The sequence below is a fragment of the Aquarana catesbeiana genome, linkage group LG05 (assembly GCF_042186555.1).
Source record: "Aquarana catesbeiana isolate 2022-GZ linkage group LG05, ASM4218655v1, whole genome shotgun sequence".
Classification (NCBI taxonomy): Eukaryota; Metazoa; Chordata; class Amphibia; order Anura; family Ranidae; genus Aquarana; species Aquarana catesbeiana.
This window is the reverse complement of record NC_133328.1, coordinates 204,832,666-204,858,912: the sequence shown is the minus strand read 5'-3', so window position 1 is coordinate 204,858,912 and position 26,247 is coordinate 204,832,666. Positions and strand designations below refer to the sequence as shown.

General features: G+C 42.5%; 1 protein-coding gene across 2 annotated transcripts in view; it reads left to right on the top strand.

The window, feature by feature from the left end:
• GPR141 (G protein-coupled receptor 141) overlaps window positions 1-25,668 on the top strand; it is an 88,460-nt gene extending 62,792 nt beyond the window's left edge. The window contains exons 2-3 of one of the 2 annotated variants that reach the window (XM_073632682.1): window positions 9,422-9,508; window positions 23,926-25,668. In XM_073632682.1, the coding sequence (XP_073488783.1) occupies window positions 23,937-24,830 (894 nt within the window). In that variant the 5' untranslated portion in view covers window positions 9,422-9,508; window positions 23,926-23,936 and the 3' untranslated portion in view covers window positions 24,831-25,668. The remainder of the gene's footprint in view (window positions 1-9,421; window positions 9,509-23,925) is intronic. The other variant, XM_073632681.1, reaches the window with a different exon arrangement.
• Window positions 25,669-26,247: the final 579 nt, after the last annotated feature.

The window sequence follows — 26,247 nt, the reverse complement described above, 5'->3', positions numbered from 1 at the left end:
GGCTGCAGTTGTCTGTTCTTTGTATTGTATAAAGAAATAACCAGGTTAACAGACTCATGTATGACTCATTATACCTTTGAAATTATTAAATTCTTATATTTCATTTTGGGGTTTGAGTTGTGGAGTTAATGTGTACTGAATTTCTATACAATCATACCATTATTGTCTATTAAGGGGCTTTTGAAGGAAAAACCACAGGTGTACTGCGCTGCTCCCGTGGCGTGGGAAAACTTCAGTGCATCAGTATGAAAGCAGCCTTAGGCCCCTTTCACATGATCTGACCCACCATTCATCTCTATGAAGCAGTTTACACCTGCCTTCCTCTGCCTCACTGAAAAATACAGAAGGGGATCTCTTCCCCTCTGTCTGAGCAGATTGTATTTGAAGGCCCTTATGCAGAGCAGGCTGTGTCGTGTATGCTCTGCATATGGGGAGTTGACACAGACCTGTCATCTGCCTAACAAGAGATCAACAGACAGATCCCCTGCTGAGCAAACAGATTCCACCCTGTGTGAAAGGAGCCTTATAGGAGGCTCAGGACAGTAGGGGGTTGTTTACATTACATTGTGGCCCGCAACCGGTTACCAAAAAACTTAAAGAGGAAGTGAACCCTGATGAGTTTTACCTATTCTTTTTTCCCCTGCAAAGTAAAAGCTTAATAAGCTAGTATGCATCGCATACTAGCCTATTATGTGCCACTTGCAAACGAAGCCCGCGCTGTCCCCGCTGGTGGCATCCATCTTCACCCCTCTTCCTTCTGGGGCCATGGACTCTGGCTCTGTGACTGGCAGGAGTCGCGTGATGCCACTCCCGGGCATGCATTTATGGCACTTGCAAGTGAACAAATGTCACAGAGGGCCGTTTCTTCAAAGCGCATGCGCCGATTACATCATCGGTTCACTACAAGGTAAATATCTCCTAAACGGCACACGTTTAGGAGATATTCACAGTACCTATAGGTAAGCCTTATTATAGGCTTACCTATAAGTACACCTTCCGCATTGGGGGTTGGTTCTTTTCTCGGCCATCCACGGCGCATAGAGAGTATAAAAAACATGATGACCCGGCATAGTGTCCGTGCCCTGGAAGATGGCAGTTTTGACAAAACGCGTAGGGTGGAGCTACGTACCATGACAGCATCATGTACAGTGCCTTGAAAAAGTATTCACACCCCTTGAAATTTTCCACATTTGCTCATGTGACATCCAAAAATGTAAATGTATTTTATTGGGATTTTATGTGATAGATCAACACAATGTGGCACATAATTGTGAAGTGGAAGGAAAATGTTAAATGGATTTCACATTTTTTTTACAAATAATGTGAAAAGTGTGGCATGCATTTGTATTTAGCCACTCTGAGTCAATACTTTGTAGAATCACCTTTCACTGCAATTATAGTTGCAAGTCTTTTGGGGATGTCTCTACCAGCTTTGTACATCTAGAGAGTGAAATGTTTGCCCATTCTTCTTCCAAAATAGCTCAAGATCTGTCAGATTGGATGGAGAGCAATTTTCAAGTCTTGCCACAGATTCTCAATTGGATTTAGGTCTGGACTTTGACTGAGCCATTCTAACACATGAATATGCTTTGATCTAAACCATTCGATTGTAGCTCTGGCTGTATGTTTAGGATCATTGTCCTGCTGGAAGGTGAACCTCCGCCCCATTCTCAACTCTTTTGCAGACTTTAATAGGATATCTTCTATGATTGCCCTGTATTTGGCTCCATCCATATTCCCATAAACTCTGACCAGCTTCCCTGTCCCTGCTGAAGAAAATAATCCCCACAGCATGATGCTGCCACCACCATGTTTCACGGTGGGGATGGTGTGTTCAGGGTGATGTGTAGTGTTAGTTTTCTGCCACACATAGCATTTTGCTTTTAGGCCATAAAGTTAAATTTTGGTCTCATCTAACCAGAGCACCTTCTTCCACATGTTTTCTGTGTCCCCCACATGGCTTCTCGCAAAGTGAAAACCAAACTTCTTATGGCTTTCTTTCAACAATGGCTTTCTTCTTGCCACTCCTCCATAAAGGTCAGATTTGTGAAGTGCACAACTATTAGTTGTCCTGTGGACATATTCTCCCATCTGAGCTGCAGATCTCTGCAGCTCCTCCAGTTGCCATGGTCTGCTTGGCTGCTTCTCTGATTAATGCTCTCCTTGTCTGGCCTGTCAGTTTAGCTGGACGGTCATGTCTTGGTAGGTTTGCAGTTGATCCATACTCTTTCCATTTTTGGATGATGGATTGAACAGTGCTCTGTGAGATGTTTAAAGCTTGGGATATTTTTTTATAACCTAACCCTGTTTTAAACTTCTCCACAACTTTATCCCTGATCTGTCTGGTGTGTTCCTTGGCCTTCATGATGCTGTTTGTTCACTAAGGTTCTCTAACAAACCTCTGAGGGCTTCACAGAATAGCTGTATTTATACTGAGATTAAATTACACACAGGTGGACTCTTTTTACTAATTATGCGACTTCTGAAGGCAATTGGTTCCACTAGATTTTAGTTAGGGGTATCAGAGTAAAAGGGGCTGAATAAAAATGCACGCCACACTTTTCTGATATTTATTTGTAAAAAAAAATTGAAAACCATTTATCATTTTCCTTCCACTTCACAATTATGTACCACTTTGTGTTAGTCTATCATATAAAATCCCAATAATATAAATTTTTGGTTGTAACATGACAAAATGTGGAAAGATTCAAAGGGGTATGAATACTTTTTCAAGTCACTGTACCTGGAATTGTCCCTGGAAGTGTGATCTGGTTGCTGGAGAGAGTTTTATATACAGGGCTGGTACTGCTTACCTGTGTAAGTGAAAATGTTATATTTAATAAATCAGTACAATGTGGAGCGTTTGGTCTCCTTCTTTTTTTCTAACGAGCTCTACATGGAATGCTGATTCGAGGGGAATGTGGATATTGGTGTATCCTCCTGGTTGTTCATCTATTATATGAAAGCCCGAGCCTTCCCTTTTAGTGATGTTGTTTACATCATGTTATACAGTATATGATTTCTTTATAATGTGAGAGTCATATTTTTCCTCTGGCTGTGTCCTTAAGGTGGCAAATCATTCGGAGTGGGATTCACGGTGTAATGTTTATTGAATTTTTTTGTATACACTATTGCAATTTTCAGAATAAGTGTGGACTCTTTTTGCATACAATCATTTTTCTGGTATAATTGCGGTTAATATATAGAGCACATAAGCTTAAGTTGTGTATGTTTGTTTGATTAGGTAAGCACATGTGGGAAACAAGAAATTATTGCTATGTTTAATATCTCATAGCATGCAAGCAGCTTTTCATTCGTTATTTATTTTCTTTTTCACAAGCATGTTTTTTTTTTCATTTATAATATTTGGTGGACAACAATCAGAAGGAGGATGAATTAAAGGGACAATCATACACTTGATCTGCCAGTGGGTCTGGGGGCATTATTTCTTCTCCCCGTGAAGTCCCTATACCTGATTTTAGGACTCTGTCTCTCCTCTGGTGCTTGGTATCACTCAATTGTGAATTTCCCTGTTCTTTGGTGGAATTTATGGGAAAAATTACCACTCTGTGGACATCATCAAGACATATGGGACAAACCCCCCCTCCTCCATTTTTCATCCTTGGTCTATGTGGGATTCTGGAATGGCCCATGACATACAGCAGGAAAATGAGGAGCAAGAGAATGTTTTAAAAGAAGAAGATGGTGTTCTTTTTTATGAATCTGATAATTCCATCAAGGGGACAGACTGCTTCAGCCATTATTTCTCCCAAGCTCAAAGATACCATCTTTGTCCTTGTTGACAAGATGCTTTCCTGTCTTAATCTGGAGATTACGTCTGCCTTAAAGTCACCAGCGTGGGATCTAAAAAGATTAAAAACCACCCAAAACTTTCTTTGTGGTTGATGAAGTTTTATATGAGAACTGGCTTTACCCTCAGCAATACCCTATGGAAGCAGCATGTGACAAAAATGGTTGGCGGCTTCTGTGGATCCTGCTATTGTCTGCCTTAATAAGTCCTTGATGGTTCTGGCCGAGGGTGTTCCGGTCTTTCCGGTCTTTAAAGACACTATAGATAAAAGATTTGAATTGTTCTTCAGCTTCTTTTGCACTTATTGGCCATGCAGTCTGTAATTGATTCAATGGAAAATTGTGAGACCCTTGTGGTCCGGGTCAGATGTTTGTCCTGGGAACCTGGTTCCATTCCTACAGATTCTTCTCATCTTAAGTATTTGGAACTCCTTCCTACTGCTCTGTGATATTGTGTGTTCAGTCTTTGAAATGCCCTACAGCAGATATCCAGTGTAGGGCTTCTGTCTATTCAGATGCATCAGATCCTGTGGCTCAAGTACTGGTCTGAGGAGCTGGCATGTAAAAAATGCCTGGAGGGCTTCCCTTTAGAAGGAATTCTTCTCTTTGGTGAACATCTGGTTTCTTTTATTAATGATGGTACTGGTGGTAAGAACACGCTTTTGCCTAGCAAGAAAAAAAGCTAAGGCACCTGTGAACAAATCCTTCTCTGCCGAGTTTAGAAGGAGTTTCTTTTGTCCTTCCCAAGCTTCTTCCTCCATGTTTAAACCTACCACAGGCCCTGGACCTCCAAGTCAGCCAAGCTTGGCTTGAGCCCCCCTCTCAGTGATGAGGCTGCCCCAATTCTATCAGTGGGGGAATGTCTGTTGGCTTTCTTGGACAACTGGGTTTGAACCATTCCATACCTCTGGGTCAGGGATGTCATCTCAGGGGGTACAGGCTGGAGTTTCGCTGTCTCCTTCCTCCCCAATTCTTGCCTTTCCAATCTGCCTTCTTCTCCACAGAGGCTGGATGACCTGCATTCTGCCCTTCAGTAATTGTTCACCTCATGGGTCTTTGTTCCTGTGCCTGGAGGGGAAAGGTGTTAGGGTTTTAACCCCAACCTTTTCACGGTTCCAAAAGCAAAGGATGACATTTGTTCTATCCTGGGCCTGAAGTGCCTGAACAGCTTCCCTCAGATTCAGAAGTTTCTAATGGAATCAAACAGGTCATTGAATCCCTTCAGCAGGGAGATCTACTAACATCAGTGAACATCAAGGAAGCCTGCTTACACATTCTCATTTTTCACCTGCACCAGCAGTTCTTACATTTTTGGGTGAGAAACTGTCATTTTCAGTTTGTGGCTCTGCTGTTGGAAGTGTTCACTGCTTCTTGGGTCTTGGCCCCTGTTCTGGCTTTTCTCAGGATTTCCACATTGTAGGCTACCTAAAAGGCCTGCTATTGAACATCCAGGCTCCCAATGTCAATATACAAACTATTGTGCAGATTCTGCAGAACCTTGGGTGGATCTTCAACCCTCAGAGGTCTGCGGTGGATCCGACTTACCATCTGGAGTACTTAGAACTGGTCCTGGGTACATACCATATCCTTGGAAAAGATCTCTCCACTCTCAAGCACTCTCTGTTCTCAATCTAGATGTCACCCCTCTGCACTGTTGCATAAGAGTACCCTGACCATGGTACACAGCCCCAGCATAGAAAAATGACAGGCCGACTTCCTCAGCCATCAGCATCTGGACCAAGGTGAGTGGTCCCTTCAACTAGAGGATTTCAAGACCTTCGTCACGGGTAAAGGAGGCTGGATGTAAACCTGTTTGCATGCTGGTTCAAAAACAACTGTACAGGCTCTTCACCAGGTTCAGTGATCCTCAAACTTTTGCAGTGGATGCTCTGGTGACTGACGTGAGATCAGTGCTTTTCCTCCACTAAAGCTTCTTCCCTGACTGCTCTGCAGAATCAAGTTAGATGGTGTTTCGGTGAACTGGCCCAGAAGGGTTTCGTACTTGGACATACCCCAGCTTCTGGCATATTCCCTTGGCCTTTTGCTGATTGTGTAAACCTTCTCTCTCAAGGTCTATCAGTCCTTCTACCATCCTGCTCCTCGGTTGCTAGCTTTGATGGCCTGGCTGTTGAAGTCCATTTCCTGAGGGACAGAGGTTTATCAGATTCCGTTATCCTGACTCTTATTCATGCTAGTCTACTACTGGAACTCTTATTTTGCATAGTGAAAGCAAAGAAAGACTAATTCTAGAAGATACTCTGTGGGATGTATCCTGGATTTTCTCCAGTTGGGTCTAGATCAACATCTGGCCTTGGGTACACTCAAAGAATAGATTTTGGCTTCAACTGAGCTAGAACCCACTAGTTTTGGGTTTTTTTTAAAGCCAAAAAACGCCCCAGCCAAAAACTGCTGAAAACAGCCTATGTGTGCATGGACACATAGGATAACATGATAGGGAGTTTATTGACTATAGAACCAGGGATGCCTATCAGTGCCGCGCATCACTGCCGCCTATCAGTGCCCATCATTTCCACGTATCAGTGCCCAGCAGTGCCGCCTATCAGTGCCCATCAGTGCCCATCAGTGCCACCTATCAGTGCCCATCAGTGCCACCCATAAGAACCCATCTTTGCAGCCTTTCAGTGCCCATCAGTGTCGCCTATCAGTGCCCATCAGTGCCACCCAGTGCCACCCATGAGTGCCCATCAGTGCTGCCTATCAATGCCCATCAGTGCTGCATATCAGTGCCATTCATCAGTGCTGCCTACCAGTGCCCATCAGTGCCGCATATCAGTGCCCATCGTCAGTGCCCGTCAGTGCCCGCTCATTGGTGCCACCTCATCGGTGCCGCGTTATCAGTGCCTGTCAGTGCCGCCTTATTAGTGCCCATCAGTGAAAGAGAAAACTTACTTATTTAGGACATTTTTTAACAGAAACAAAAGCAAAACTTTTATTTTTTTCAAAATTTTCGGTCTTTTTTTATTTGTTTAGCAAAAAATAAAAACCGCAGAGGTGATCAAATACCACCAAAAGAAAGCTCTATTTGTGGGAACAAAATGATAAAAATTTAGTTTGGGTACAGTGTTGGATGACCACGCAATTGTCATTTAAACTGCGACAGCACTGAAAACTGAAAATTGGTCTGGGCAGAAAGGTGTATAAGTGCCCTGTATTGAAGTGGTTAAATTGGTTCTTATGGAGCCTGCACCTTTCATATATTCTGTCATTGGTTCCAACATGGACCAAGACAGCTGGGTCATGCCCAGCCCCTTCCAGTAATTTATCAACCCGGTCCACCACATGCTAAACCCTGGCACCAGAGGGACAACAAACCATTCAGTTGAGGCGATCCTGGCGACAAATTATTCTATCAGTCCTTCTGATTAGACTTAGCAACCTGCCCATAGCCGAATGACAGGTACAGGGAGGTTGCTTAACTCTTGGAGGGTGCACTATGATGTCCTCCCAGAATCCCGCTCTCGCGTGCCCCCTGGGGCGCGCACCCAAGAACATCAGTGACCATGTCATGACGCCGGTTCCTCCCTCCCCTCTGTGTACCAATCGGTACAGAGGGGGAGGGATCGGATGGCAGCAGCATGTGGGCTGGATGTGTAGTGCCCACAGCGCTGCTCTGTGACAAATGCAGTTACATCCAGCCATCCATCCATCCATGCTCAGCCATCCCTCCATGTGCAGCAATACCTTGCACTACTCTGCAATACCCCGCAATACTCTGCAATGCCCTGCAATACTCTGCAATACCCTGCAATACCCTGCAATACCCTGCAATGCCCTACAATACTCTGCAATGCTCTGCAATACCCTGCAATGCTCTGCAATACCCTGCAATACTCTGCAATACTCTGCAATGCCCTGCAATACTCTGCAATAACCCGCAATACTCTGCAATACCCTGCAATACTCTGCAATACCCTGCAATACCCCGCAATACCCCACAATACTCTGCAATGCCCTGCAATATTCTGCAATACTCTGCAATGCCCTGCAATACTCTGCAATACCCCGCAATACTCTGCAATACCCAGCCATACTCTGCCATAGCCATCATTCAGATATCAGGTTTTTCATCTGGCGATTCCCTACACCATAAGAATGATTATAGTGTCTGTTCCACTGCTTGATCATTCCTACAGGAGGCGAGAGGGGATGGCCCCCCGTCTTCCCGCCACCCTCAGGTGCTTCTACCGACTCACCGCTACGATCAAAGCCAGGATCGTTTTTTTTTTTTTATTTCAGGCTTCCCAGCCTAGAGGTGAGATGTGGGGTCTTATTGACCCCATATCTCACTGTAAAGAGGACCTGTTATGCCATATTCCTATTACAAGGGATGTTTACATTCCTTGTAATAGGAATAAAAGTGATCAAAAAATTAATTTTTTGGAAAAAAGTGTCAAACTAAAATAAATAAAGTAAAATGAACAATAAAAAAAAAAAATTTTTTTAAAGTGCCCCTGTCCCCGTGTGCTCACATGCAGAAGCGAACGCATACGTAAGTCCCGCCCACATATGAAAACGGTGTTTAAACCACACATGTGAGGTATCACTGCGATCAGTAGAGCAAGATCAATAATTCTGGCCCTAGACCTCCTTTGTAACTCAAAACATGTAACCAGTAAAACATTTTAAAGCATCGCCTATGGGGATTTTTAAGTAGCGAAGTTTGGTGCCATTTCACGAGCGTGTGAAATTTTGAAGGGTGACATGTTAGGTATCTATTTACTCGGCATAACTTCATCTTTCACATTATGCTAAAACATTGGGCTAACTTTACTGTTTTGTTTTATTTTTTAAAGCACAAAACTTTTTTTTTCAAAAAAAACGCGTTTGAAAAATTGCTGTGCAAATACTGTGCGAGATAAAAAGTTGCAACGACCACCATTGTATTCTCTAGGGTCTCCAGTGTCTTTGCTAAAAAAAAAATAATGTTTTGGGGTTCTATGTAATTTTCTAGCAAATAAATGATGATTTTTACATGTAGGAGAGAAATGTCAGAATTAGCCTGGGTGCTCCAGAACGCCTGAAGGTGCTCCATGCATGTTGGGCCTCTGTATGTGGCCACGCTGTGTAAAAGTCTCACACATGTGGTATCACCATACTCGGGAGTAATAGCAGAATGTGTTTTGGGGTGTAATTTGTGATATGCTGTGTGTGAGAAATAACCTGCTAATATGACAATTTTGTGAAAAAAAAAAAATCTTGATTTTGCAAAGAATTGTGGGAAAAAGTGACAACTTCAATAAACTCATCATGCATCTTTCTAAATACCTTGGAATGTCTTCTTTCCAAAAAGGGGTCGTTTGGGGGGTATTTGTACTTTTCTGGCTTGTTAGGGTCTCAAGAAATTAGATAGACTGTTAGTACTTCAGGTGTGATCAATTTTCAGATATTGGCACCATAGCTTTTGGACTCTATAACCTTCACAAAGACCAAATAATATACACCGATTTGGGTTATTTTTACCAAAGATTTGTAGTGGAATAAATTTTGCCCAAAATATATGAAGAAACATTACTAATTTGCAAAATTTTATAACAGAAACGAAGAAAAATGCATTTTTCTTACAGAATTTCCGGTCTCTTTTCTTTTATAGCGCAAAAAATAAAGAACCCAGCGGTGATTAAATACCAAAAAAAGAAAGCTCCATTTGTGTGAAAAAAAGGACACAAATTTCATATAGGTATAGTGTTGCATGACTGAGTAATTGTCATTCAAGATTTGAGAGCACTGAAAGCTGAAAATTGGTCTGGTTATTAAGGGGGGTTTAAGTGCCCAGTGGTCAAGTGGTTAATATTCGGACTCATATTTTGGTTTTTGGTGATTCGGAGATTCGGATATATCCGAATACCCGAATTGCAATATAAACAAATTTTACCGAATGCTCCAAATAACATAAACGAAATTCGTCTGAATTTTGGAAATTTGGACTGAAATTCGAGTCGAATTTTACATTGAACTCCAGTCGAATTCTAACTGCACATATTGCTGAAATCAAAGACTGTGTGTGCTATTAGAGTACCATTTCGAAATAATGCTGTTTTTGTTAAGCCAAAGGAAGGAACAAAGTTGTTAGGAACCTGTGCATTCTGGGAGAATTCTCTAGAGGAAGTGACTCAGCTTCCATTTTAAGAATCTACATGGACAAGAAGGCATGTTTTCTTCAATCTCTCGCCATCACCCCTCAGCGAGCTTAAAAAGATAAAGGAAAGCAAGCTTTTCCTCTGCTGAGTGCACAGAAGAATATTTCGTTTTAGCCTTTATTGACGGGTGAAGGAATAGGAATACATTCGTATGCTGATCCAAACAAAGATGTGGATGCCCGTTGCTGAGGTTTTCCAAAACGCATTGGTGAGGTGGATTGCAGCTGGGTGAACCAGAGGGATACCTCGTCAAGGGGGACATCGCTATTGGATACAGCTATTACACCTGTAACCCCTGCAGGGGTGAGACGCTCTGGTGAATGCAGTCACAGGAGGGGGATGCGGATGGAAGAGGGGAGCACTGAAGAGTCACCTTGAATTTGCTTGTGCACGGATCACTATTCACAGACTGTTATTTAATATATTTTTGGGACATGTTTTTTGTTTTGGGTTATTAACACGGAAATTTGTGTATATTTATATACACACATATATATATATATATATATATATATATATATATATACATTTTTTGGGACTGAACAACATAGCATTTGTCACTTCACTTTTATTATCTATACTCCTTTTTGTGTGCGTTGATGCATTATATGGGATATTTATATATATTTTTTACACTTTTGCTTCAAATTTGTGTTGAATGTTACACTTACTTTTGTTTTATTTATTTCTGATTGAAGCACCATTCACTTTATAGGGAGTGTTGGCAATATCCACATCAGTAGATCATAATTTATCTGTTTATATGTGTAGCGCTTACCCCCGAAGGAGCTATATATTATATTATTATTATATTATACTATATGTTATATCCGTAATTCACGTTTACCACCTAAGACATCGCAGCCCATAAAATCAAAAACAGTCCATATTGCATTTTTCTCTTGCTTTATTAAGTAACATGAACTGGGATAGGAGAAGGTTTCTTTTGAGATGCTCTTTTGTTTCTTTATCATCTTTTCACTGCCTCTCATGCAAGGACCTAGAATCATTGCGGATAATATGAAATCACTTATGCGATTTCTTCATCAGGGCAGATGGAAGTAGATTTGATAGAGAATAATCGATAAAGAGTCACTCTGAATAACTTCTTCATCTGCAGAACTTTTCAAGAACAGTCTGTATCTCTATATGTGTGCTTGCAGCTTTATTGCTACCTTTTTACCACTACTTCCCATCTGCATGGTACTTCCAAGTTGAGCTAAAGAAAAGTCACTCTGAATAACTCCTCCCGCTTGACTGATTGGAATCCCGGGGCATTGCTGAACCCAAAGTCACAGGCCACAACCACCTGTCTCACTGACTTGCGTACCAACATCCCTCAGCCTCTGGCAGTACCCTTCCCTTGGGTTTTCACTCACAGGATCAATAGTCCATGTGCCACTCATAAAGGATTGATCACCCAGTTTCCTTCCGCTTTGTTGCTACTTCTTCTGCAATGATTCTTTGTTCCCTTTCCGTTTTCTGGCACGCTCCCTTCCCTGCAGGGGCGGCCAACGACACCAGTGACTACATGCTGTACGGTGTCATCTACTCGCTTACGGGTGCCGGTTCCCCACCCTCCACGCAGGGGGGGCTCCGTTGGCTCCCCTCCGGGAACCAGGCTGGGCTTCTCCAAGCTCGAACAGGAAACTCCTGACTGACCATGTGACCCGGCTTTTATATGAGAGTCCTGGGGAGTTGTCCAACAAATTAATGATTGGCTGAGACTCAAACACAAACTACCTGCCACTCAAATCCCAAATGAACAAAACAGGCCTGCTATAATGGTACAAGCCTGCCTAAATTTACCTGAAACTCTAAACTAGCAAAAAGGTCACATACTTAAAAGTAGGTGCCCGCTACATATGAATTTACACATATGTTTTATTTTCACCTTTTTTATAATTTATAACAATTTTTTTTTAACAGCGCCACTTCTCCTCTACTAGAGTTTAATTATTTCTGGACTCCACCTAGGTGGTGTTCCCCATTAAGGAGGCTGCAATTCTCTATTTTCCTAAGCGCGGTTATCCATTGTTTTAATTAAAATAATAAACCTTTTGTCCTTACAACTCCTTTAACCACTTGCCGACCGCCTAACGCCGATATACGTCGGCAGAATGGCACGGGCAGGCAGAATCACGTACCCGTACGTGATCTGCCTCCCGCGGGCGGGGGGTCCAATCGGACCCCCCGGTGCCAGCGGCGGTCGGCATCTCACTGGGAGCGTTGGGAGGCGAGGGGGAGACCATCCGATCGTGGCCCCCCCCTCGCGATCGCTCCCAGCCAATGGGAATCCTCCTCTGCCTGTGTGTAGTTTCACACAGGCAGAGGATGTGATGTCATCTCTCCTCGGCTTTGGCAGTTTCCGTTCCAGTGCCGAGGAGAGAAGACATGTAAGTGCACAACACACACACACACACAGTAGAACATGCCAGGCATACTTTACACCCCCGATCCCCCCCCGATCGCCCCCCGATCCCCCCCCAATCACCCCCCCCTGTCACAAACTGACACCAAGCAGTATTTTTATTTTTTTTTTTTTCTGATTACTGCAGGGTGTCAGTTTGTGACAGTTACAGTGTTAGGGCAGTGAGTGTTACCCCCCTTTAGGTCTAGGGTACCCCCCTAACCCCCCCTAATAAAGTTTTAACCCCTTGATCACCCCCTGTCACCAGTGTCACTAAGCGATCATTTTTCTGATCGCTGTATTAGTGTCGCTGGTGACGCTAGTTAGGGAGGTAAATATTTAGGTTCGCTGTCAGCGTTTTATAGCGTCAGGGACCCCCATATACTATCTAATAAATGTTTTAACCCCTTGATTGCCCCCTAGTTAACCCTTTCACCACTGATCACCGTATAAGTGTTACGGGTGACGCTGGTTAGTTCGTTTATTTTTTATAGTGTCAGGGCACCCGCCGTTTATTACCGAATAAAGGTTTAGCCCCCTGATCGCCCGGCGGTGATATGCGTCGCCCCAGGCAGCGTCAGATTAGCGCCAGTACCGCTAACACCCACGCACGCAGCATACGCCTCCCTTAGTGGTATAGTATCTAAACGGATCAATATCTGATCCGATCAGATCTATACTAGCGTCTCCAGCAGTTTAGGGTTCCCAAAAACGCAGTGTTAGCGGGATCAGCCCAGATACCCGCTAGCACCTGCGTTTTTCCCCTCCGCCCGGCCCAGCCCACCCAAGTGCAGTATCGATCGATCACTGTCACTTACAAAACACTAAACGCATAACTGCAGCGTTCGCAGAGTCAGGCCTGATCCCTGCGATCGCTAACAGTTTTCTTGGTAGCGTTTTGGTGAACTGGCAAGCACCAGCCCCAGGCAGCGTCAGGTTAGCGCCAGTACCGCTAACACCCACGCACGCACCGTACACCTCCCTTAGTGGTATAGTATCTGAACGGATCAATATCTGATCCGATCAGATCTATACTAGCGTCCCCAGCAGTTTAGGGTTCCCAAAAACGCAGTGTTAGCGGGATCAGCCCAGATACCTGCTAGCATCTGCGTTTTGCCCCTCCGCCCGGCCCAGCCCAGCCCACCCAAGTGCAGTATCGATCGATCACTGTCACTTAGAAAACACTAAACGCATAACTGCAGCGTTCGCAGAGTCAGGCCTGATCCCTGCGATCGCTAACAGTTTTTTTTGTAGCGTTTTGGTGAACTGGCAAGCACCAGCGGCCTAGTACACCCCGGTCGTAGTCAAACCAGCACTGCAGTAACACTTGGTGACGTGGCGAGTCCCATAAGTGCAGCTCAAGCTGGTGAGGTGGCAAGCACAAGTAGTGTCCCGCTGCCACCAAGAAGACAAACACAGGCCCGTCGTGCCCATAGTGCCCTTCCTGCTGCATTCGCCAATCCTAATTGGGAACCCACCGCTTCTGCAGCGCCCGTACTTCCCCCATTCACATCCCCAACCAAATGCAGTCGGCTGCATGAGAGGCATTTTTATGTCCTCCAGAGTACCCCTACCCAACGAACCCCCCCAAAAAAGATGTCGTGTCTGCAGCAAGCGCAGATGTAGGCGTGACACCCACTATTATTGTCCCTCCTGTCCTGACAATCCTGGTTTTTGCATTGGTGAATGTTTTGAACGCTACCATTCACTAGTTGAGTATTAGCGTAGGGTACAGCATTGCACAGACTAGGACACACTTTCACAGGGTCTCCCGAGATGCCATCGCATTTTGAGAGACCCGAACCTGGAACCGGTTACAGTTATAAAAGTTAGTTACAAAAAAAAGTGTAAAAAAAAAAAAAAAAACACATACAAAAATATAAAATAAAAAAAAAATAGTTGTCGTTTTATTGTTCTCTCTCTCTCTCTCTATTCTCTCTCTCTATTGTTCTGCTCTTTTTTACTGTATTCTATTCTACAATGTTTTATTGTTATTATGTTTTATCATGTTTGTTTTTCAGGTATGCAATTTTTTATACTTTACCGTTTACTGTGCTTTATTGTTAACCATTTTTTTGTCTTCAGGTACGCCATTCACGACTTTGAGTGGTTATACCAGAATGATGCCTGCAGGTTTAGGTATCATCTTGGTATCATTCTTTTCAGCCAGCGGTCGGCTTTCATGTAAAAGCAATCCTAGCGGCTAATTAGCCTCTAGACTGCTTTTACAAGCAGTGGGAGGGAATGCCCCCCCCCCAATGTCTTCCGTGTTTTTCTCTGGCTCTCCTGTCTCAACAGGGAACCTGAAAATGCAGCCGGTGATTCAGCCAGCTGACCATAGAGCTGATCAGAGACCAGAGTGGCTCCAAACATCTCTATGGCCTAAGAAACCGGAAGCTACGAGCATTTTATGACTTAGATTTCGCCGGATGTAAACAGCGCCATTGGGAAATTGGGAAAGCATTTTATCACACCGATCTTGGTGTGGTCAGATGCTTTGAGGGCAGAGGAGAAATCTAGGGTCTAATAGACCCCAATTTTTTCAAAAAAGAGTACCTGTCACTACCTATTGCTATGATAGGGGATATTTACATTCCCTGAGATAACAATAAAAATGATTTAAAAAAAAAAAAAATGAAAGGAACAGTTTAAAAATAAGATAAAAAAAAAAAAATAATAAAGAAAAAAAAAAAAAAAAAAAAAAAGCACCCCTGTCCCCCCTGCTCTCGCGCTAAGGCGAACGCAAGCGTCGGTCTGGCGTCAAATGTAAACAGCAATTGCACCATGCATGTGAGGTATCACCGCGAACGTCAGATCGAGGGCAGTAATTTTAGCAGTAGACCTCCTCTGTAAATCTAAAGTGGTAACCTGTAAAGGCTTTTAAAAGCTTTTAAAAATGTATTTAGTTTGTCGCCACTGCACGTTTGTGCACAATTTTAAAGCATGTCATGTTTGGTATCCATGTACTCGGCCTAAGATCATCTTTTTTATTTCATCAAACATTTGGGCAATATAGTGTGTTTTAGTGCATTCAAATTTAAAAAAGTGTGTTTTTTCCCCAAAAAATGCGTTTGAAAAATCGCTGCGCAAATACCATGTGAAAAAAAAAAATGAAACACCCACCATTTTAATCTGTAGGGCATTTGCTTTAAAAAAAATATATAATGTTTGGGTGTTCAAAGTAATTTTCTTGCAAAAAAAAATTATTTTTTTATGTAATCAAAAAGTGTCAGAAAGGGCTTTGTCTTCAAGTAGTTAGAAGAGTGGGTGATGTGTGACATAAGCTTCTAAATGTTGTGCATAAAATGCCAGGACAGTTCAAACCCCCCCCAAATGACCCTATTTTGGAAAGTAGACACCCCAAGCTATTTGCTGAGAGGCATGTCGAGTCCATGGAATATTTTATATTGTGACACAAGTTGCGGGAAAGAGACAATTATTTATTTATTTATTTTTTTTTTGCGCAAAGTTGTCACTAAATGATATATTGCTCAAACATGCCATGGGGATATGTGAAATTACACCCCAAAATACATTCTGTAGCTTCTCCTGATTACGGGGATACCACATGTGTGAGACTTTTTGGGAGCCTAGCCGCGTACGGGATCCCGAAAACCAAGCACCGCCTTCAGGCTTTCTAAGGCCGTAAATTTTTGATTTCACTCTTCACTGCCTATCACAGTTTCGGAGGCCATGGAATGCCCAGGTGGCAAAACCCCCCCCCAAATGACCCCATTTTGGAAAGTAGACACCCCAAGCTATTTGATGAGAGGTATAGTGAGTATTTTGCAGACCTCACTTTTTGTCACAAAGTTTTGAAAATTGAAAAAAGAAAAAAAAAATTTTTTTTTCTTGTCTTTCTTTATTTTCAAAAACAAATGAGAGCTGCAAAATACTCACCATGCCTCTCAGCAAATAGCTTGGGGTGTCTACTTTCCAAAATGGGGTCATTTGGGGGGGGTTTGTGCCACCTGGGCATTCCATGGCCTCCGAAACTGTGATAGGCAGTGAAGAGTGAAATCAAAAATTTACACCCTTAGAAATCCTGAAGGCAGTGATTGGTTTTCGGGGCCCCGTACGCGGCTAGGCTCCCAAAAAGTCCCACACATGTGGTATCCCCGTACTCAGGAGAAGTAGCTAAATGTATTTTGGGGTGCAATTCCACATATGCCCATGGCCTGTGTGAGCGATATATCAATTAGTAACAACTTTGTGCAAAAAAAAAAAAAAAAAAAAATTTGTCACTTTCCCGCAACTTGTGTCAAAATATAAAACATTCCATGGACTCAACATGCCTCAAAGCAAATAGCTTGGGGTGTCTACTTTCCAAAATGGGGTCATTTGGGGGGGGTTTTATGCCATCTGGGCATTTTATGGCCTTCAAAACTGTGATAGGTAGTGAGGAGTAAAATCAAAAATGTATGCCCTTAGAAATCCTGAAGGCAGTGATTGGTTTTCGGGGCCCCGTACGCGGCTAGGCTCCCAAAAAGTCCCACACATGTGGTATCCCCATACTCAGGAGAAGCAGCTAAATGTATTTTGGGGTGCAATTCCACATATGCCCATGGCCTGTGTGAGCAATATATCATTTAGTGACAACTTTTTGTAATTTTTTTTTTTTTTTTGTCATTATTCAATCACTTGGGACAAAAAAAATGAATATTCAATGGGCTCAACATGCCTCTCAGCAATTTTCTTGGGGTGTCTACTTTCCAAAATGGGGTCATTTGTGGGGGTTTTGTACTGCCCTGCCATTTTAGCACCTCAAGAAACGACATAGGCAGTCATAAATTAAAGGCTGTGTAAATTCCAGAAAATGTACCCTAGATTGTAGGCGCTATAACTTTTGCGCAAACCAATAAATATACACTTATTGACATTTTTTTTACCAAAGACATGTGGCCGAATACATTTTGGCCTAAATGTATGACTAAAATTGAGTTTATTGGATTTTTTTTAGAACAAAAAGTAGAAAATATCATTTTTTTTCAAAATTTTCGGTCTTTTTCCGTGTATAGCGCAAAAAATAAAAACGGCAGAGGTGATCAAATACCATCAAAAGAAAGCTCTATTTGTGGGAAGAAAAGGACGCAAATTTAGTTTGGGTACAGCATTGCATGACCGCGCAATTAGCAGTTAAAGCGACGCAGTGCCGAATTGTAAAAAGTGCTCTGGTCAGGAAGGGGGTAAAACCTTCCGGGGCTGAAGTGGTTAAGGGCAGATGAAAAATAGATTGGGCTCCAATGCAAAACGTGACAAGCACTAGGCACTTGTCACTACATAACTTGGGAGGCACTAGGGGCCCAGAAGAGATTGAAAACTCTGTTACATTTTAAAGGGTTAGGGCACTTTTATCAAAAACTGCCTATGGGGATAAGGGACATCTGTAGATAAAAACAAACTGCGCAGCTCTGACTAAAGCCTCGTACACATGATCGGATTTTCTGACAGGAAATGTGTGATGACAGGCTGTTGGCGGAAAATTCGACCATTTGTATGCTCCATCGGACAATTGTTGTCGGATTAAGGGGAACTCCACACCAAAATTAAAAAAAAAATGGCATGGGGGTCCCTAAAGCACTCTCCCCATGTTGAGGGCATGTGGCCTGGTATGGTTCAGGAGGGGGGGCGCACTCTCGCCCCCCCTTTTCCTGCGGCCTGCCAGATTGCATGCTTGGATAAGGTTCTGGCATGGATTTTGGGGGGACCCCCACGCCATTTTTTTTTTTACATTTTGTTGTGAGGTTCCTCTTAAAATCCATACCAGACCTGAAGGGCCTGGTATGAATTTTGGGGGCAGGCACACCATTTTTTTTACATTTTGGCGCGGGGTTCCCCTTAAATCCATACCAGACCTGAAGTGTCTGGTATGGATTTTGGGGGGGACCCCCACGCCATTTTTTTTTTCATTTTGGCGCAGGGTTCCCCTGTGTTATATAAACATCACTGGCTACACTGCCTGCATTGACTGAATGTAGAGTATACACTGAATATCTAGTCAACGCTAAATGCAGAGTATATATATATATATATATATATATATATATATATATATATATATATATATATATATATATATATATATACTAAACTGTATATATATATATATATATATATATATATATATATATATATATATATCAAATACACTTCTTGCACTGACTGAATATAGAGAATCCACACTGAATATCTAGTCTACGCTAAATCGATCAAAGACACTGCTACTAACTAACCTGCCTAATCTAGCTTAATCTATCTCCATCCACACACTATACACGGCCACTATGTAAGCAGCCTTATATATTGTGGGGCGTGGACTTCTGACTTCCCCTAAACTATGATTGGCCAAAAGCACCCTGCCTTTGGCCAATTATGGCTCTCTCAGCAAAGCGCGCTGTGATTGGCTAAAGCATGCATTTCAGGTGCAAGCTTTGGCCAATCATCATACAGCAATGCACTGCGATCTCGCAGTGCATTATGGGGCATTCCGCAGGGCTCAAATTTCCCACGAACGCCCCATAATATTCGCTGTTCGTTCCCCATCAAGCTCATCCCTAGTCCTGACAAAGGTTATAAACTATACTGAAAAGTATTATTGCTGCCTGAGAATTCCTCTCTTCATGTTCTAGCAGCCCAAGAAACAGATGGGAAGTGGCAGTTGTATTTTGTATTATATGTTCTGTTCTGTCTGACACCCATTAGACAAACAGGAAGTTGCAGTTGCAGTGTGATAAATCTTTCATTATAACCATATAATTAGTCACAATGTTGTGACAAAAAATGTTAATTTGCAGGATCCTCACTTGAAAAAAAACTCCTAGCACTCTCAATATGTTAAATTATGTGGATTGATAGATAGGCACCACATCCATACCTCCCAACTTGAGAACTTGAGCATGAGGGACACTTGAGGCTGATGTAAGCATGCGGCTCGTTACACCAAAAAGTGTGTGCGGCCAGACTATTAAGAATGGAAGGGGCTTAAGGGACATGGTTAAACAAAACCAATCCCCCAATCCCCCTACTACCATCCCTCTCCCATATCATCCCCATCATTACACAGGACCCCTTTCTCAACACTACCCCCATTGTTACACAGGACCCCCTCCCTCATACTAACCCCATCATTAAACACAGAGGTTATTGTTGAGGGTGGAGAGGCGGGGGTGGGGGGTTATTTGTTTAGGGTGAGATGCAGGGAGGGCGTTATTGTTGAAGGTGGAGAGGCAGGGAAGGGGTTATTTGTTCAGGGTTGAGAGCCAGGGAGGGGGTTATTTCTTTAAGGTGGAGAGTCAGGGATGGGGAGTTATTGTTTAGGGTGGAGGGGCAGGGAGGGGGGTTATTTCTTTAGAGTGGAGAGGCAGGGAGGAGGGTTATTTGTTTAGGGAGGAGAGGCAGGGAGGAGAATGATTTGTTTAGGCTGGAGAAGCAAGGAGGGGGTTATTGTTTAGGGTGGAGAGGCAGGGAGAAGGGTATTTCTTTCTCTTAATGGATAAGGGCTGTTTATTGCTGGATATGGGCTGTCTCTTGCATGATATGGGATGTCTCATGCAGGAATAGGCTGTCTCTTGCTGGATAAGGGCTGTCTATTGCTGGATAAGGGATGTCTCTTGCAGGATAAGGGATGTCTATTTCTGGATATGGGCTGTCTCTTGCAGGATAAGGGATGTCTCTTGCAGGATAAGGGATGTCTCTTGCAGGATAATGGCTGTCTATTGCTGGATAAGGGCTGTCTATTGCTGGATATGGGCTGTCTATTGCTAGATATGGGCTGTCTCTTGCAGCATAGGGGCTGTCTTTTGCTGGATATGGGCTGTCTCTTGCTGAATATGGAATGTCTCGTGCTGGATATGGGATGTCTCTTGCTGGATAGAGGATGTCTCTCGCTGGATATGGGATGCCTCTCGCTGGATAAGGGATGCCTCTTGCTGGATAAGGGATGTCTCTTGCTGGATAAAGGATGCCTCTTGCTGGATAAGGGATGTCTCTTGCTGGATAAAGGATGCCTCTTGCTGGATAAGGGATGTCTCTTGCTGGATAAGGGATGTCTCTTGATGGATATGGACTGTCTCTTACAGGATATGGGATGTCTCTTGCTGGATAAGGGATGACTCTTGCTGGATAAGGGAGGTCTCTTGCTGGATAAGGGATGTCTCTTGCTGGATATGGGATGTCTCTTGCTGGATATGGGGAGTGTATTTTGCTGCCTATGGGGCTGTATCTTTGCTGCATTTGGGTCTGTTAAAATTGTCTGGAAATGCCTGTGAGCTTACTTTGGTAATTGCTGGATATTGCAAATGTTTTTTAAATTTTACTATGTTGCTTTTGTATTACCAAATTCCATACAAATTACTTGTATAGCCCCCCAAATTATATTTAGTTTCCTATTCTCTAAAGGGGGCGGTGCTAGGAGGTGTGTAAGGGTGTAAAAAAGAGGGACATTGCTCCAAATCAGGGAGCAATCAGGGACAGTTGGGAGCTATGCTAGATAGATAGATATATATAGACCTATATGTAGATATAGATATCTAGATAGATAGATAGATAGATAGATAGATAGATAGATAGATAGATAGATAGATAGATAGATAGATAGATAGATAGATAGATAGATAGATAGATAGATAGATAGATAGATAGATAGATAGATAGATATTTACAGTGGGGACATAAATTATTCAGACCCCCTTAAATTCTTCACTCTTTGTTATATTGTAGCCATTTGCTAAAATCATTTAAGTTAATTTTTTTCCTCATTAATGTACACACAGCAACCCATATTGACAGAAAAACACAGAATTGTTGACATTTTTGCTGATTTATTAAAAAAGAAAAACTGAAATATCACATGGTACTAAGTATTCAGACCCTTTGCTTCAGTATTTAGTAGAAGCACCATTTTGATCTAATACAGCCATGAGTCTTTTTGGGAAAGATGCAACAAGTTTTTCACACCTGGATTTGGGGATCCTCTGCCATTCCTCCTTGCAGATCATCTTCAGTTCTGTCAGGTTGGATGGTAAACGTTGGTGGACAGCCATTTTTAGGTCTCTCCAGAGATGATCAATTGGGTTTAAGTCAGAGCTCTGGCTGGGCCATTCAAGAACAGTCACGGAGTTGTTGTGCAGCCACTCCTTCGTTATTTTAGCTGTGTGCTTAGGGTCATTGTCTTGTTGGAAGGTAAACCTTTGGCCCATTCTGAGGTCCTGAGCACTCTGGAGAAGGTTTTCGTCCAGGATATCCCTGTACTTGGCTGCATTCATCTTTCCCTCTATTGCAACCAGTCGTCCTGTCCCTGCAGCTGAAAAACACCCCCACAGCATGATGCTGCCACCACCATGCTTCACTGTTGGGACTGTATTGGACAGGTGATGAGCAGTGCCTGGTTTTCTCCACACATACCGCTTAGAATTTAGGCCAAAAAGTTCTATCTTGGTCTCATCAGACCAGAGAATCTTATTTCTCACCATCTTGGAGTCCTTCAGGTGTTTTTTTAGCAAACTCCATGCAGGCTTTCATGTGTCTTGCACTGAGGAGAGGCTTCCGTCGGGCCACTCTGCCATAGTGCTCGAACTGGTGGAGGGTTGCAGTGATGGTTGACTTTCTACAACTTTCTCCCATCTCCCGACTGCATCTCTGGAGCTCAGCCACAGTGATCTTTGGGTTCTTCTTTACCTCTCTCACTAAGGCTCTTCTCCCCCGATAGCTCAGTTTGGCCGGACGGCCAGCTCTAGGAGGGGTTCTGGTTGTCCCAAATGTCTTCCATTTAAGGATTATGAAGGCCACTGTGCTGTTAGGAACCTTAAGTGCAGCAGAATTTTTTTTGTAACCTTGGCCAGATCTGTGCCTGGCCACAATTCTGTCTCTGAGCTCTTCAGGCAGTTCCTTTGACCTCATGATTCTCATTTGCTCTGACGTGCACTGTGAGCTGTAAGGTCTTATATAGACAGGTGTGTGGCTTTCCTAATCAAGTCCAATCGGTATAATCAAACACAGCTGGACTCAAATGAAGGTGTAGAACCATCTCAAGGATGATCAGACGAAATACAACTGAGTTAAATATATGAGTGTCACAGCAAAGGGTCTGAATACTTAGGATCATGTGATATTTCAGGTTTTATTTTTTAATAAATCTGCAAAAATGTCAACAATTATGCATTGTTCTGGGGTGCTGCGGGTGCTGTGTGTACATTAATGAGGAAAAAAATGAACTTAAAGGATTTTAGCAAATGGCTGCAATATAACAAAGAGTGAAAAATTTAAAGGGGTCTGAATACTTTCCGTCCCCACTGTATATATATAATATACACGCACGTGTGTTTGAGCTTTGGTTTGAGGTGCACACCCTAATGCAATAGGCTGCACACGCCTATGGCCACGGTCTTTATCAACAAACCCCAAAAAATCTGTATATGGATCGGACTTAAAAGCATATGGCTTGTGAGACCTTTCCTGATCTGACACAGCATCCGCTCCCAGGGTTTGGCCCAGGCCCCTAGGGAAAAGCTTTCCAGCTTGTAACAGTAGGAAGATGCTAGCAGATCTAACTCTGAAATCTTGTCCAGAAATAAAATCCACTAGGAAGAACCTGGAGGTAAGAACCACTCATTGCCCAATTGTGCCACAGAATATTGATTTTTCCCAGAAGTTCTATGTAGACTCAAATGACATGATAAAGAAATTCTACTCCACTTAGATCACAGTCATCTCCACCTCTTCTTAGTGGACTGACCCTGCAGGTTCTGACCTGCCCCTTGATGTAGGACACCACTATGATGTTTTTCAGCCTCACTGGAGACTGCTATCAGGTGACAAAAGGCAAAGGCAGCATAAAAGAGTAATGGGCAAAGAGCCACGGCTGCGGCTCTTTGTGGGATTGCGCCATGCACCCCCTGAGGGCGCGTGATCGTGGCTAAACTAAGCATATCAGTGCTCTCTATATATGCATACCAATTTATAATTTATTACATCTAAAGGTAATTCATTTTTCACACATCATTTTGAACAAATTTTTCTGTTCTGACACTTGACAGTGAAAATTATCATGTGGCCCTGCCTGAAGTAGTCAGTTATGATCCACCTATAATATACTGTATATATGAATGACCTAAAAGAAATATTGTTTTTATTCCCCCAAAATTTAATTTACACTTGAAGCCTAACTTCAGCTAAAAACATTTGAATAAACTGTGAATAGAGTGGGGAGGAGTTAAAACCTTCATTTTTGCTGCTATTTGCATCACTATAGGGGAGATAACAGGAGAGGAAATGAGGATAGATCTCCTCAACAAATAAAAACACATTTTAGTAGAGAGAGGCAGTGTTAGAATTTCTGACATTTTATTGCTATATAAACATTTCTGCTCTGATGACAACTGCTCTACCTACTTGCTTTACTCGTGTCACAAAAGTGAGGGGAAGTCCCCTTAATAGGATCACAGAGAGAAATCAAATCTGACAGAAATTTAAAAAATCTGACTACCATATTAGGCCTACTGAATTTTTGGTATACATTCATTATCTTATATTTTGTTTTTTTATTTTCAGGAAATACAAAAATGAGCAACAACAGCCAAATGTGTCATGTGAATGAAAATACTGCATATATCACTCTGACTGTACTCTACACTACAGTTCTTGTTGGTGGAACAATCGGTATCATTATAATGATTTTTCTTTTAAATAGAACAAACACCCGCTCTTTGACCACCACTGCAGTCATTAATCTCTTAGTGGTCCATGGAATCTTTCTTCTCACAGTTCCATTTCGGATCACCTATTATGTCAAAAGAAAGTGGGTCTTTGGATTTGAATTTTGCAAGATAATAAGTGTCTCAATACACATCCACACATACCTTTCCTTTATATTTTATGTGGCTATGCTTATTATCAGGTATATCAGTTACTTCAAACAAAAGGATAAGATTCAATTCTACAGGAAACTCCACTCGGTTGTGGCTAGTGCAGCAGTATGGATTGTCATAATACTAGTTATGTTTCCTACATTCTATTTACGATATGGTGACTCTGATGACAGAAATTCCACAGGAGTGTGTTTTAGGTTCCAAGCAGCATTCAATAAGTCTTCTGTGAGAATCTTGAACTACATCGTGGTTGTGGTCATGGTCAGTGCCATATGTCTTCTTCTGGCTGTACAAATTTTCATCATTGTAAAGGTTGTTAAGAAACTGAAGAAATCTGCTCTGGATCATCAAGAGTTCTGGGCCCAGTTAAAAAGTTTGTTTTTTATTTTAGTCATGGTAATTTGCTTCTTTCCCTATAACATGTTTCGTATCTACTACATAAAAAATCCAGAAAATTGCTACTATTACAATGAGATTTTCCTTGGTATTACCGCTCTCAGCTGCTTGGATCTTCTCTCATTTGCAGTGCAGACTTATTTCCAGAAAGTGCTTAAACACATGAGATGCAACTTAAGATGTATATGTTGACCACTTCATCAAAAAATTGATCATTTGTTGTATAAACCTGTTTTCAGGAGGTATTTCAAAATATGACCTCTTTATGTCATCAGAAAATCCAAAGTCTATTTGGTGAAGGTGACCGGTTTGCACTAATTACCTGCTTAAGCCCAGGTTCACACCAGGGCGATCACAGACATTGCATGTGATTTGCACCCGCACCTGCAGTGCCAATCACATGCAATGTCTGTGAGATGCGAGTTAGCCATACAGTAGAATCGCACAGAAAAAAGTTCCGGGACTTGTTTTTCCCCGCATTAGAATCAGATCACATGGGTGTTCTCACCTATGCGATCCTATTCCTGTGCGAGTTCACAGTTCACACTGCGATCTGTGAACCGATCTGGGGATGTCATTAACAATGTAATGACACCTACAGCGGTCACAGAGGGCAGTGTGAACTGCCTGCGGTAGAGATGCGATGCGGGAACCAGTGCTGTAATCGCGCTGGTTCCGGCGTCGCATCAGTGTGAACCTAGGCTCAAGAAACTGCTCAAATTCCTATAAATATGCATATTTTATCTTTATTTTTCAGGAAAACATATTTAAGAATGGTAAATTATGTAAATTATTTTATGTATTGTAAACATTCTCAAGGGTGATGAAACATTTCTATCACTGTATACAGAACCGATTTTATAGCAGAAACCCAAAGATAATACAAGCAGTCAGGCTCTGCAACATCTAATATGAAGACAAACAAAGATGCCTTTTTTATACACTAGCAAATCTGTTACTGTTCCTTAATCAAAATTTTTGCAGTGGTTGCAGGCTGCCGATTGTCACAATTTTGTGCAAGTGCATGGCTTCTCTAAGATATTTCATTATTATTTCTTGTATATGTATTATGGAATAAATGTTATATTTGATTCAGTAGTCCATAAACGCTGAATTTATAAGTTAAGATTATTTGGCATTGATAATATTGTATGTACGTGGACTGAAAACTGGTTGCAGGAGTGTGTCCAGTGGATGGTAATTAATTACATATTTTCTGAATGGTCATCTAGCACTCCTGCTACATCACAACTGCTGATCTCATTCCAGCATTCTGGTTTTGGCTGTAATACATTCTCTCTGGTTGTCCACCTGCAAGGTGATTGATGTGGCCAGTCTCTGGGTGTAGTCCAAACCTGATTAAAGCCAGCCAAGCCTGCAGTTTCATGCTTGCAATATTGCATTTGTAACACGTGGTTCAAGCTCTCTGTTTGTCTGTCCCACTAAGCTGTTTGGATTCCCTTGTTGACGACCTTGGATCGGATATCGACTACTCCCTGAACTCTGACTGCCTTTGGACTACGGATTTAACCCTGACTGTTCTGAACCTTGCCTGCCTTGAACCTGGACTGTCATTGAACCACTCTGCCTGACTGCCAACTGCAAGTAC